Below are 13,468 nucleotides of genomic sequence, written 5' to 3'. Positions count from 1 at the left end.
GAATCACCAGGAAGATTTTTAGAATATTAATGCTCAGGCATCACCCTCAGCAATTTTGACTTCACTAGAATGTTTCTAAGGCTTCTGGCTGATCCTAATATGTAACTAGGGATGAGATCCATCGTCCTAGAGTAAAAGCTTTCACTAATACTGTAAGTACATAAATGTTTAGCTAGAATTTGCCCCCTAGCTTCATGAAGCACTTTCTCAAGAATGAGTCACAAAGAAACAATCTCCCCAGACCAAAAGTATGTCTTGGTAAGGCTGTTGCAACCCTCCTAGTAATGGCACCTAGGATCTTCAGAAATAATTATATTGAAGATTGTAAACAGTTGAAGATAAATGTCTAAACCAGGGGTGGCAAACATTTTCTGTAAATGGTTTTGTGACTTACAATCTGTCAAAATTACACAACTCTGCCACTATAACACAAAAAGTCAAGAGATGATAGGTAAACAAATGAGCCTTGGCTGTGTCCCAATAAAACATTATGGATGCTGCAATTTGAATTTCACATAATTTTCATGTCATTATTATTATACGTTTTTCAGCCACATAAAAATGTAGAAACCATCTTAGCTCATTAGCTGTATGAAAACAGCAGTGGGCCAGATGTGGCCTGTGTGCCATAATTTCCTAAATCCTGGTCTAAATAAATAGCCTGCACTCTTAAAGAATATGAACATTAAAGCATAGTACAGCCAGCCTTAGTTAAAGAAAGCAGTATGTTCTTATTATGGGAGCCCAGGAACTCTGGTGATGGTCGTTTTGACAATGACCGAGATAAACTAGCCCATCTACCTTTACCTCTGCCATATATATTTTCTTTACAGCCAGATTTTTTATTCTTGGCATTGAACAGACTCATTTTCTAGAAACTAGATTTCTTGAAGGTATGCTACAAACCAAAATAAAAGCTAACAGGCTCTTCCTATAGGATCCCGTTTAGCCACCTGCCAGCTTCGGTTCCCGAGAAGCACCCAGGGAGTCTGTGGAACTGGACAGGACTGCAGGATATAACCTTAGGCAGCTGAGAGCCATATGATATGGCTGCTGTCGGTCCAATGATTTTGTTTCTTCCATGGGAGAGGCAGACTCATCTGGGCTCATCAGCTCTTGGAATGGTAGGTAAGTCTCTACCCTTCCTGCAGAGAACTTTCTGCACAGAAATTTTCCTCACCCTTTCTGAGCAGAACTCTTGGAGTTTAACCAAAATGAGAAAAAAACCCTTGCAGGAGAGTTGCAGAGCAGAGCCGGACATGGTGAACAGCGGCCTATGGAGCCAGATCCTTTGCCGGCGGATTCAGACGGGAGTCAGAGGCAGTCTTAGAGGTCACTAAAAGGCAATGTGAACTTTTAACTGAAATGGTGATTATAAAGGTCTCAGACAAGAGAGGAGGTTCTAATTTTATATGCTTGGTTTAACAGATTAGAATTCATTCATTCATTCATTCATTCATTCATCAACTAACTTTTCCTTCATCAAATATTTAAGTACTAGACAATGAGGAAACGGAATAAGGCCTGGTACTTGCTGTAGCCATTAGACTTTCGGCAGCGTACCTGCAGAGAAGTAAATAGGTAATTACAGTGTGAACAGAAATCTGACTAAAGAAGTTTATGGTGTTGAGAGCAAGGGTTAACATAAACCAGACGTCTGAGTATGTGGAAACTTTGCAGAATAGGGGGAAAATATGCATTCTGCCACAACTAAAACAAAAACCAAAAACTATGCTGAGACACCATTTTCCAACACAAGATTGGTAAGCTTAACAAATGATAGCCCATCACGTAGGCAACAGTACAGAGAAACAGACACTCATATACCTAGTCGCCAGAGCAAATGAACAATACCTAGCAAAAATATAAATGCACATATCCTTTGACCCAGCAATTCAACTTCTAGGGATTATCCAAGATATGCAGGGTCACATGTGCAACGTATTGTACAAGGTAATTCACCACAGTATTGTTGCAGTAATTAGAAACAACCCTCATATCAGGTAATAGGTAACTGATTCAATTCCTGTTACTCTTTGCTCAAAAATGCTCAGTGGAAACAAAGCAAGTCTTCTCCAATGTATACAAGGTCCCGTATGATCTATATCCTACAGCCCTCTCCCAAACCTCTTCAGGGCCTTCATGCTTACTGCGCCCTCTGCCCAGAGTTGACATATAATCCCTCACTTGCGCAAATGTCACCATCAGAGGCCTCCCTTAGACACCCTTTACCCAACACCAACTCCCTCTCCCCGAGCTTCACGGTTGTGCATATATGTTATTACCCACCTGTTTGTTCATTTGTCTCTCCAGAACTTAAGTTCCATGAAGACAGACTTTGTTCACCTGTTTTCCAAGGCTAGCAGTACCTGGCACATTGAAGGGGCACAAAAGTTAACTGCATAAATTATGCAATATCCAGAAACTAAATAGTATGCAACATAAAAGAGAGGAAGTGCCATTTTTACCTACATGAAAGAACTCCAAAATGTTAAGTGAGAAAAACAAGGTGTGTCTATTTTGTGTTAAAGGGAAAAAGGAGAAAATATCTATGTATATTTGCTCAGGCTATATAATTGGTAACAGTGGTTACCTTTGGGGAAGAAACCGTGCTGCTGAGTCAGGGGTACGGATTACCAAGTCAAAAAATGAAATAAAATGTAAAATAAGTTGGGCCAGTGGCCTATGGGAAAAGGAAAAAGCACTAGATCCAAGAACTGGCCTTGAGGGCGTAACAGTAATTGGCTACTGCATTCCACATCCTTCTATCCAGCATCTTTTCCTCATTAAGTCTGGAAAGAAAATAGCCAAGTTAATAGCAATGGTTATGGGTAGAATCACAGGTTGTATTTTCTGATTTTCCTACATGGTTTTGTTTCAAAGGAGTAGTAAGGTGCTTTATTGATTAGAAAAGTAAGGGCTTTGAAATGGTATATAGGATCCAAACATTTCTTACCTCCTAAGAGGATAATTGTACAGTATTAACAATCTTTCTGAACCCATTTCCTCTTCTGGGAGATGGGGTTAACAGCACTATTTTGTTGTGGGGATCGACAAAAAGTCCTTTGACATTTTTACCAGAATGGTAACAGGAAACCTATAAAGTGTGGAAAAAATAACCTATCAGGCCTTAAAGCTGCTTACTGGTGCTTCCCTGCCACCCTCCCTTAAGATAGTTCTGGATAGAACAGCTTTAATACTACTGTACCATAAACCTAGGCATCTTCACCCCATTTCTTCGGCTTGTCACCAGTTTTCACCACCCTCCGAACACTCCAAGACCAGCCAGGCCCTAATATGTTACTTTGACCTTTGCTTCATCATGTCTTTCCAGCTATGCAATTACATTTACATCTCTGGGTTGTATAGCCCTCCCTTCCAAAGGCCTCCAAACGACGGTTGCTCAGTTAAGAGCCAGATCTAATGAATTCTTTGCTATTACTCTTCACTCTGATTACTCTTTACCAAGCTGTTTTAGAGCTTCCATTTCCTTTTTATATTCTCTTGGAAATCACCGTGCTCCTTTAGACTTCAAGATAGGCTACACAAAAATGAGAATCACAATCCTATATGCCACCATTCATTTAACCAAGTCTCAAAGTGATGGCATTTCCAAACTCCCTCAGATTTCCTTCATCCTCAGGAGGGAACATGGCAAGGTGGTAGGACCTCTTTCATTTGATACTTAGCCTAGCTCCAAGTCCAAAGGAAAACCCACTGTGAAGTCAAGGGCATGCATTACCTACCTCTCAACACCTCTGCAGGTGAGAGGACCAAAATTAGATTCTATGTCCAAAGTACCATGTCTGATGTGTTCAATTAGCTACCAAGTAGTGCCAGGTTTAAAATTTAGAAGGAATGAGCCTAGACTAGCACTTACCAAGTCAGTTACATAAATTTAGCATTCCTAACATCTGAAACTATAAAAAGTACACTGCACTGAAGTATTAAGATGTATACTAATCATAGTAGTTGCTGTCAAGCATGTGAAAGGTACTAGCCTAGATACCCAGCATTCCCTTTCCCATTTAGAGCAACACTTCCTGGGCTTGTTTCTTAAACCCATCCTTGCCCCTACCCCTCTTCATATCCTTTTCATCTTTTTGTACTCATCTCTAGGATGCTGCCAGTAATCCATCCCAAAGCTACAGGTGATTCCTACTCTCGGCTCAGAGCTCCCACTTCCAAAAATTGATATCAGGATTGTTTGTTCTCTGCAGATTTATTAAGTGAACTTATCTTTATATAATACAGAACAATTAAAGCTGACCAAGTGCAACAAATAAGCCTGCCAATTATACACAAAGCTTTACACCATTATAATTCAGCCAGTTGTCAAAATTCTGAAAACAAAGCATCCAATCTTTCAACGCACTAGCGATCAGACCAAATAAATTTGATGCAGACCAGTATTCCCTTTTTGCACCAATGCTAGTGAATACCTGGTAAAAGCTTGACCAGAAAACTCAAAATTAACTATTACTGCCCTACTAAAGATAAAGTCTCAAAAAGAATCTACTGGCTATATTCTAAGAGCTACCAGGTGCTACCAAAACAACTAAATAAGGTGTTGCTAAATGTAGGTGAGATTTACAAAACTTCTTTAGTCTCATTAACATTTCTGATTGACATCTTTAATTACTTTCGCACCAGCCTGGCAAAATAAGATATTGGTAGTCGGGAACTGAAAAACCTAGATTGGAAATTAACAGATCTCTGCTCAGAATAAGGAATCTGTTTCAAGAGATAGATTATCTGGACTGAAAATTTTGCAAAGCTGGTTTACATGAAGATGTTTGTGCCAAATTCAGACAATTCCTCAAACATGCGAAAGTTGTGGTATAAAATTAATGTTGAAAACAAAACAAAAAAAGATCGGGTAGAACTTACTGAAGTCAGGAGTTCTAATTTGACACCATCCCATCTGATACCCTGAAAACCTCAGTTACTATACTTAACTAAATAGCCTTCGGAATCAGTGGTCCCTCTAGGTTGACAAATTGAGATCATCAGAGCTTGTTACCTAATAACACCAACTCCCACAGATTAAAGTAGGGACTTGTCAGATACACTTATGCTATTAAAGGGACTTGAGTTCTTATCTCACCCAAAGCTCTAAGGATAAAAAATAATTTTCAAAGTGTATGTATACTACAGCTAATGAGGTTCATGACTCAAACACCATTAAACTTTGAAATGTAAGTCTGTATGAATATGGTTAATATCAAGGTTTACCCCTGAAGCTTAACAAACTGAGTATTAATATTGAACACAAATCAAAAATCTAGTTAGAAACATTTTATTTAAATGTGCCAAATAAAAACCCACATTTTCAGACCATAGGATGTTAATACATTCAACAAAAATTTATATTATCTTACTGCTGTGAATTTACAGAGTAATAATCCAGATCCATTTTGATTAGATGGTTGAAATACCCTTCCTAGGTTACACTTTGACACCACAAATCCCTTATAATAATGTAAACAAAATAACTTTTCCCTAAAAGGTGAACTTGAGAACTTCAGTCCACTCTTTCAGGACTTGCACTTCTTCGCGGACTTCCTGATGGGGAACGACTAAAAAGAAAAACATTAAGTTCGGCACTGATTAGTATTTACTGAAATTTACTCTTCTCATGTACATGTCAGGGCAAAACTCAATTTCCATAAACTCAAAGGTGGCCAAAGGTACTATTTAGCAGAAATCAAAGATTTACATACAAATCCTTTGTCCCTGCTTAAGATTGGATTTAATTGCCTCCTTGCTACAACTGCAAGACAACTATTTAAATTCTGAGAGGTTTTGATCATTAGGTATCAACTAATAAGCAAGATAATGCTTTAGCTGTAAGATCTCAACCTAAACATTTTTCCTTCATGTGGGTACTTCATTTACCGACTGTCCCACGTGGAGGAAAAAGCAGGTTTCTTAACATGAAATTATACAGTTAAAGGTTCACCGCACTAAACATCTTAATAATCATCCTAACATTTTATGACTAAACATCCACCAAAAATATAAGCTAATGTTGAAGCGGGAAAAGCAATCACCTAAGAAACTTAGTATCTAGTAATATATATAGCACCAATTCTCCAAAGAGCTCAAAGCCTGCAAAAGTAAGCAGTAAGCAAAACAAATTCTGCAGAGGCCACACTTGACAGTTAAGATTTGGCAACAAATTATTTAGCTTACCTTCTTTTTGGAGATGGAGATCTGGACTTTGATCGGCTGTCAAAACATGAGAAATTCTATTAAGAAAAAGTACTAACCAATCCCTTTCTTATAATCACAGTATCATGAAATGAACCCCCAAGTTGCCCTGAGCTTAAAATTAAAAGGTCAGGCCACAGTTAAACTGAAAAAGAGCCTACCAGTTTTTGCAAACAAAAGCCAATCTTCCAACAACTGTTCATAAAATGAGTCAACTGCTTCACTGTATCACAATCTTTACACTCTGCTTTAAGCACAATTCTCTCAGAATGCTTCTCCATGCGCCCATCAGTTCTAACAAGGCCTCTTCATATAACCCCAAAGTCAGAAACTGCTTTTTCACCATAGCTTGACATTTCCTTGTCCAGGAAGTCAGCCACAAAAAGCCACATATAAATTAAGTTCTAGAAGTTTGGTTTACTAATGAGGTACTGTGTTCCACTAACACCTTGGCTTAAAGTTAACACTTGAAATTTAAATTCAAAACACTTTGAACTCTTTGGATATTGGTGCCATATACTAGAAGAGCATTAATCAGATTTTTACCCTACCTGCTTCTTGGTCGTGAAAGAGACCTGGATCTTGATCTTGATCTCGACCGTGATCTTAATAAAAAGAAAAACAATTATACCAATTAGTTCACAGAATAATCTCTTTCAACACCTACTGAGCACTTTATTAGGTAAACTAAGAACAGAGAAACGAAAATTAAGCAAGACACAGGGCGCTTGGCTGACTCAGTGGGTAGAGTGTGCAACTCTTGATCTCAGTGGTTAGGAGTTAGAGCCCATGCTGGGTGTAAAGGTTACTTTAAAAAAATTTTTTTAATGAAGTATTAAAAAAAAAAAAACTAGCAAAACACAACTCTTTCCTTGTATCGGCCTAAGACTGGACAAATTATACTTTTAATAAGCTCTGATATCAAAATAAAGAACCACCGCGTCAATTGTTTGGTTCTATCATCTCAATGAGCTGGGCTGATAGTCAAACTTCCTGTACAGAGGTATGACATTCTTAAAGAGTATAGTATCCAAAACAAATAAAAAAATGTTTTTAAGACTGGTATGGTTTGGTTTAATTTTATCTTAGAAGAATCAAACCAACATCACACAGATCCCTAAACGGATATTTCCATTCTTCTGGTGGTAAGTGCAGTATCAAGTCACAACTGGGTCTTAGAACTTTATTATTCTTGTATCAACAAGCTTTCATGCTCAAGACTATTGATTTGTCATCCAAGCTAAATTTGGCTCTAAAATACATACGTTTGGGGGGTCCTGTAGTCAAATAAAATGCATTTATCTAGAGTGTCAGAGCTTCCTCAACTGGACTGCAAATTTTAGAATCCCTGCGTTTGAAGATTTTGTACTATTATTTAACAGTAGTTAACTCCCAGTGGCATTCCCTACTAGTGACTCAACTGTAATACTGTCAACTTCTCATTTTCCAGAATCTTACCCATTTCTACCACATTTAAAGGACTTCTAACAAAGGGAGTAAAAACAACTAAGGTTCTTAACTTCTTACGTTTCAGTATAAGTCTCAGGTTAAAAACAGGCCACATTTACCCACATGTATACAACTACTACTCTAAACAACTTTCTATGATCTCAAATTCACCTCCCATCATTCCAAGAAGGAGAAGCTTTTCTTCCAACTTGCTTCTAAGTCTCCTCCTTGTTCTAAGCGGCCTCCTTATGAGATCAAGCAACTATCATCTTTTAGAGGTAGCATCATTTACCTAGACAGACATAATATTGCTCTAGAGTTCAGCAACGTGTCTACCCACAGTGTTCACTAGAATGACTTGAGGATTTGTGCTTTGGACCATGCTCTACCACGACCTCTCAAACAACCCTTTAAAAATCTTTGATTGGGCTTTTCTTTAACTGTACAATTAAGTAATATCCATTTACAGGTCATGTATAAATTCAACTTTTAGGTCTCAAAATATTTTCTGAAGCAATCCATTTCAATTATGTCTTTAAGACATTCATTAATTGTCTTAAAGTGCAGTCATTAAGACGTGACAATCCAAATACAAATAAGGGAAAAAAAGTGTTACATACTGGAAATACCTCGATCCTTTTATAGAACCAGACCTAGATCGTCTGAGTGAAGCTGATCTTGATCTACGAAGAGACACAGATCTTGATCGTCGTGGAGATGCTGATCTTGACCTAAAAAATAAATCAAAGTTTATGTCTTATGTCCAATTAAAGTTTACCACTTGTTAAAACTTAAATTAAGTAGTATTTCTCACCTCCTTCCCCTGCTCCTGCTCCGTGAGCGAGAGTATCGCCTACCTCTGGATCTCGAATGTGATCTAGACCGTGACCTATTTTTTAAGTTAGAAAAAAACAAAATGTTAGATGGTAACTCGTTTTTAGAGTTTGTGTGCCTCTGCTGAAATCGAATCTCAAAACTATTTAAATTTAGTGTCTCATTTGGAAACAAACTCTGGGCCTATTAGCTTTTTTTTTTTTTTTTTTTTTTTTACTACCTAAAAAAAGATTTGTTAAAAGTTGAATTACATCTTAGAATTACATTAATATAAAACACCATAATGTGTATTTAAAATAAACCTTGCAAGTTTGCAGGTCGACCCTCTTTGGCCCATGGTCTAGTAGATCTAGACGATCTAGAAGTATCTATAGCCGATCGCTGCATCTAGATGTTTTCTTCAATCTAACGACGATCAAACTGACAGCCAAATGAGCCAGGTGAGGCTTGATTGACGCAAGAAGATTTTTCTAGTTGGGAATGTGGTCAATCTGGTGTTCCTCTTTCTAAACCGGAGGGGGCCCCAATTGTAAGCCAAATTTACTGTTACGGCGATCACCGTCTCAAATTTTCTGCCCTTTAAAGAATAAGGTGAAGCTAGGTGTAGATGACTCGAGGGGATCTGGCCTCTTATGCTGATCACCTCAAGGTCTAGGAGGATCTTAATTGTCGGATTTGCAAGGCGCCTCAGCATGATATCATAAGGCTCGTGACATTCTGAATCAAGGCGACTGACTCAAACGAAGAAACCTGAAAGGTTTTGACCAGGTTGATTATTAATATATTAACATTTGTTTAATTAAACAAAAATTGTAAAATACACCTGTACAATTAACATTCAAGTTTATAGAAAAATACTAGTATCTGCCTTGCTAATAAAAAAATTACTTGATTAACTAGTATACCAACCATTCATTAAAATAGATACCTGCTTCGCCGCCGGCGGCTATAACGATGACAATCATAAGCATAATGTCCCTTTTCGCCACATTCATAGCATCTATCATTGGGATCAAAGGGACGTCGGGCAGGTGGTCTATCAAAACGAGATCTCCGAGGCATGCCTGTTGATAATTCAACTCTCACTCGGGAACCACAAATCACCCTATAAAAGAAAATCAACAAAATTCTAATGCTAAAAGAATACACCACTTCTAGATTTAGAACTTTCCAACCACTCTTCCCTCACAAACTTCAGCTATCTTTATAAACCCTTCCAACTCCACATTTGCACCCCCTTCATATCTTAAATATATAGAATTAAGTTAGCTGCTTGTCTCCTCCAGACTACAGAATCCAACCTTATTACCTACCTCACTACCCAGCTCACAGGGATATTTTAATAAACGTCAATTTCATAACCAACATCTACTTACTTCCCATCCAGGCCTCGCACTGCATCTTCTGCATCTCTAGGATCTTCAAATTCCACAAAGGCAAATCCTGGAGGATTTCTCGCAATCCACACAGTTCTTAAGGGACCATAATAACTGAAAGCCCTTTCTAACTCTCCTTTGCCGGCACCGGTTCCCAGATTACCAACATACACCTTGGTTTCTGTTTAAAAACGCAAATAGAATAATGCATGTTATGCAATATTTTGCCTAAGTTTCAGTGAATTCTGTATCCCAAACGGGCCATCCGTAAGATTGTGCAAAGCACGTTTAATGCGTTTATCAAAGATTTAATTTAGCCTTAAAACCAGCAAAGCCCATTCATTTTGAAAAGCTAGGCGTATGACAAAGATCTTTACATTCTAATAGGGAAACGACCTCCAAAACAGAAGCACAGACACGTGGTAGGATATTCCGAGGCGTGGGGCGGGCTCCGCCCCGGCCCCGCCCCCGAGTCCCGGCAGCCCCGGGCTCGCGGGGAGCGCGCGGGCCGGCAGCGTCGGCGGCGGGCGGGACCCGGCAGGGGCCGGACCGGGAGAACGGGGCTGCGCCGGCTCTCGTCCTCCGCGGCAACCGCCCCAGGCGCTGGCTCGCCCAGACTCCAGCTCCCCGCCCCAGAGCCATAAACCGCGCTCGAAAAAGCTAAAAGAGAAAAGAAACCAGCCGCCAGACGAAAAGATTATGTCTCCATTCCCACTCCTCAGTTCGACCGATTGTCTGACGAGAATGCGCAGCTCGAAGCTGCCACACTTTTGTTCAGTCTCAAATTCACCCGGATTCTACGGCTGCGACCAGATCTGTCTGCTAAAGTGGCGGGAAAGCGCCAAGGAAATGCGCCACCATGGTCGTCAATGTGCGCAAAATGGCAGCCGAGAGCGGGGGGGTGGGGGGGCAGGCGGGCGGCTCGAAGAAGGGCAACAGGGAAACAGTGATCGTGGGCCTGCCTTGGGCTGTGGCGGGAGACGAAATCGCCCAAGAATGAATACAGAACCCACCACAGACCTGCACCCGCCACCCCCCGGCTGCCTTCGATACCCCGCCCCCGCGGCCTCAGGCTTCGTATGGTGTGCGCCGAAGCCGCCATTACGCACGCGGAATAACCGTCTCCCAACCGCCGCGCCAACCCCACGGCCTCGCAATACTCACTACATCCACAGCAACGTCCCTTACCGGGCCCCGGCCTCTTACCTCCTCCATACCGCCCGTAACGCGACATGATGACTGGCCCGCGAGCTCGGCGTTCTCAGCTCGCAGTGCCCAGGGAGCGTGTAATACAAAAGCTGCAAAACCCTGTCTGTGGCCAACGGTCCCGACGGCACTACAAGGAAGAGTCTGGGTTCGCGTTTATATATGCGGCGGCTGCGTCTCCCTGCGCATGCGTCATTTCGACGTTCTGCGCGGCACAAAGGAGCTGGGCGGAAACAGTGGAGAAGCGGCGCGGAGGGAACTGAAAAGGCTAGACACTGGGAACGGGCGGAGGAATACGTTTCCATGGGAACGCTAGACCTCGCCTGTAAACCCGTGGACTTCCCCGCGGTGTCCCGCCCCCTCCCTTCCCCCCTTTCCTGTACCCTCCTCATTTTCCTCCCCTTCTCCCTCCCCCTCTTTTATTTCCCCCAATCTAGGGACCTTCAGCTCTAGTAATCTTACTACAGGTACATTAGACCAGCCTTATGAAAGGCTGTAAAATTTAACCGCTGATGTTGCTGCTGCCGCCGCCTTTCTGCTGGGGGACCTGGCCTAGACTGCTACTCAGTCAACCTTTGGGGCTCATCAGAGGTAATCGGGAGTTTGGCCAGGGTGAGAACTCCACGAACCCCGCCGTTCTGAGTAGTGGTCACTGCACCCTGGGCCTCAAAAGGACTGACGCCCACAGGGACGGCACGACCCTCCAGCCCCTTCAGAACCAATTTTCACCAAAACCGTACGAGTTCTTGGGAGTCTGGAGGACAAAGGAATAGAGTTTTATTTCGTTTTCCGGTTATAATGAAATTATGCAAAAACCCTAAGTCCTTAAAGCCTTCTAGCTAGTGGCAATTATGAAATTATTTGCATTTGAAGCACAGAGTTATTTACTTGTGCTTCCTTTCTAGTGCTTTCTGCTTTGTATTGTAGTAACACATTTCATCCACTAATACTCATATCCTGAAGACTGGGACTTTAAGTTGTCTTTGAGTAATGGCCTTGCTGCTCAGGCACTCTCTATATAAAATAAATGTAAACCTTTTCTTTAGATAGAATCGCTTAAAATTCAGTTTTGATTTTATTTTTTATTTTTGTTAAGTATAGTTGACAATGTTATAATAGTTTCACATGTACAACGTAGTCTTTCAATAATTCTTTACATTACTGGATGTTCACCATAAATGTAGTCACCATCTGTCACCCATACAACATTATTACAATATTATTGACTATATTTCCTATGCTGTACTTTTCGGTTTTGATTTTATACAATGTATTTGCCAAACACCAAGTCTACAAATACAGATTTAACTTCTTTTTCACCAGCCACAAAAAAAAAAAAAAGACATTACACCATAAATACTTGGAATATATGAGTTGGAATTGTTGCACATGAAAGATGAAATCCTTAGATATTTGTATCTCTATGTTTCTTTTGTGTAAATTCACGTGATGTATATAGGTGTATGATACAGAGTACAGGAGAAAGGAGACTTAGTTGATGAAAGAAGTATGAATCCTCTCTTGACAATGCTACAAATTCATACATGTTTTTTTCAGATTGATCAAATTATGGAAAGAATACATCTATTGCAAAAAAATTCTAGCAAGAAAACAGAAGTTCTATAGAATATGTTATATTTGTTCTCATTTTTTTTTAAATATTTTATTTGTCAGAGAGAGAGCACAAGCAGGGGAGCCACAGGCAGAGGGAGAAGCAGGCTTCTCGCTGAGCAAGGAGCCACAGGCCGGACTTGATTCCAAGACCCAGGGATCATGACTTGAGCTGAATGCAGACACAACCCACTGAGCCACCCAGGCATCCCCGTTCTCCTTTAGTTTTATTGATTTTTGTTTTCCACTTAACTGGGTTCTTCTCAAAGGATTAAATGATAAAGATCTTTTTATATACTTGCTGGAAGACAGAATATCAATTCTGTAAAGGCTCACTAATTTGACTTTCTTCTATTAAGAATTTACGGGGGCACCTGGGTGGCTTGGTCTATTAAGCATCCAACTCTTGATTTTGCCTCAGGTCATGATCCCAGAGTTGTGAGATCAAGCCCCACCTCAGCCTCCACGCTGGGTGAGAAGCCTGCTTAAGATCCTCTCTCTCCCTCTGCCCCTCCCCTCCCTCTCAAAAAAAAAAAAAAAAAAGAACTTATGAAAAGTGCTGTTGCACAAAGCATAGGTAACTTATTGAAAGATAGTACTTAGTATACTATTAGGCCTCAATAAATGTTTTTTGTCTCTGAATGCAAAGTCTTTTGTACCAAAGAGAATTTTGAAGGATATAATACTGTAAAAAATAGGAAAAGAAGCAGTTTTCCAACTTGTAACAAACTGCTTTCAAGCACAGCAAAGGAAAAGGGGTAAATTCTGACTGGCTTGTC

The 13,468-nt window shown here is 40.4% G+C and overlaps 1 protein-coding gene across 4 annotated transcripts; it reads right to left on the bottom strand.

Moving 5' to 3' along the window:
* Positions 1-5,283: 5,283 nt before the first annotated feature.
* SRSF7 (serine and arginine rich splicing factor 7) lies at positions 5,284-11,287 on the bottom strand. Of its 4 annotated transcripts, none has more exons than XM_026479266.4 (8): positions 11,079-11,283; positions 9,873-10,053; positions 9,425-9,601; positions 8,477-8,551; positions 8,292-8,393; positions 6,765-6,818; positions 6,196-6,231; positions 5,284-5,579 (listed from the first exon to the last, which is right to left on the bottom strand). In XM_026479266.4, the coding sequence occupies exons 1-8, from the start codon at positions 11,104-11,106 to the stop codon at positions 5,525-5,527; spliced, it is 708 nt and encodes a 235-aa protein (XP_026335051.1). In that variant the 5' UTR covers positions 11,107-11,283; the 3' UTR covers positions 5,284-5,524. The 4 variants fall into 4 exon arrangements, with proteins under 4 accessions (XP_026335051.1, XP_026335044.1, XP_026335061.1 ...); XM_026479259.4 differs by having other exon boundaries at positions 8,283-8,393; positions 11,079-11,280; XM_026479276.4 differs by lacking the exon at positions 6,196-6,231 and having other exon boundaries at positions 11,079-11,287.
* Between the last annotated feature and the right edge of the window lie 2,181 nt (positions 11,288-13,468).

Source organism: Ursus arctos, unplaced genomic scaffold, assembly GCF_023065955.2.
Source record: "Ursus arctos isolate Adak ecotype North America unplaced genomic scaffold, UrsArc2.0 scaffold_8, whole genome shotgun sequence".
Classification (NCBI taxonomy): domain Eukaryota; kingdom Metazoa; phylum Chordata; class Mammalia; order Carnivora; family Ursidae; genus Ursus; species Ursus arctos.
The sequence above is the reverse complement of the archived record's forward strand: the minus strand, read 5'-3'. Positions and strand labels throughout refer to the sequence as shown.

Coding starts and splice junctions, on each gene's coding strand:
- SRSF7 (XM_026479259.4), bottom strand. CDS start 11,106: ATGTCGCGTTACGGGCGGTATGGAGGAG. Junction 8,394..8,476: donor AGCAGGAGCAGGGGAAGGAG/GTGAGAAATACT, acceptor TTTATTTTTTAG/GTCAAGATCAGCATCTCCAC. Junction 6,819..8,282: donor AAAGGATCGAGGTATTTCCA/GTATGTAACACT, acceptor CTTTTTATTAAG/ATCACGGTCGAGATCAAGAT.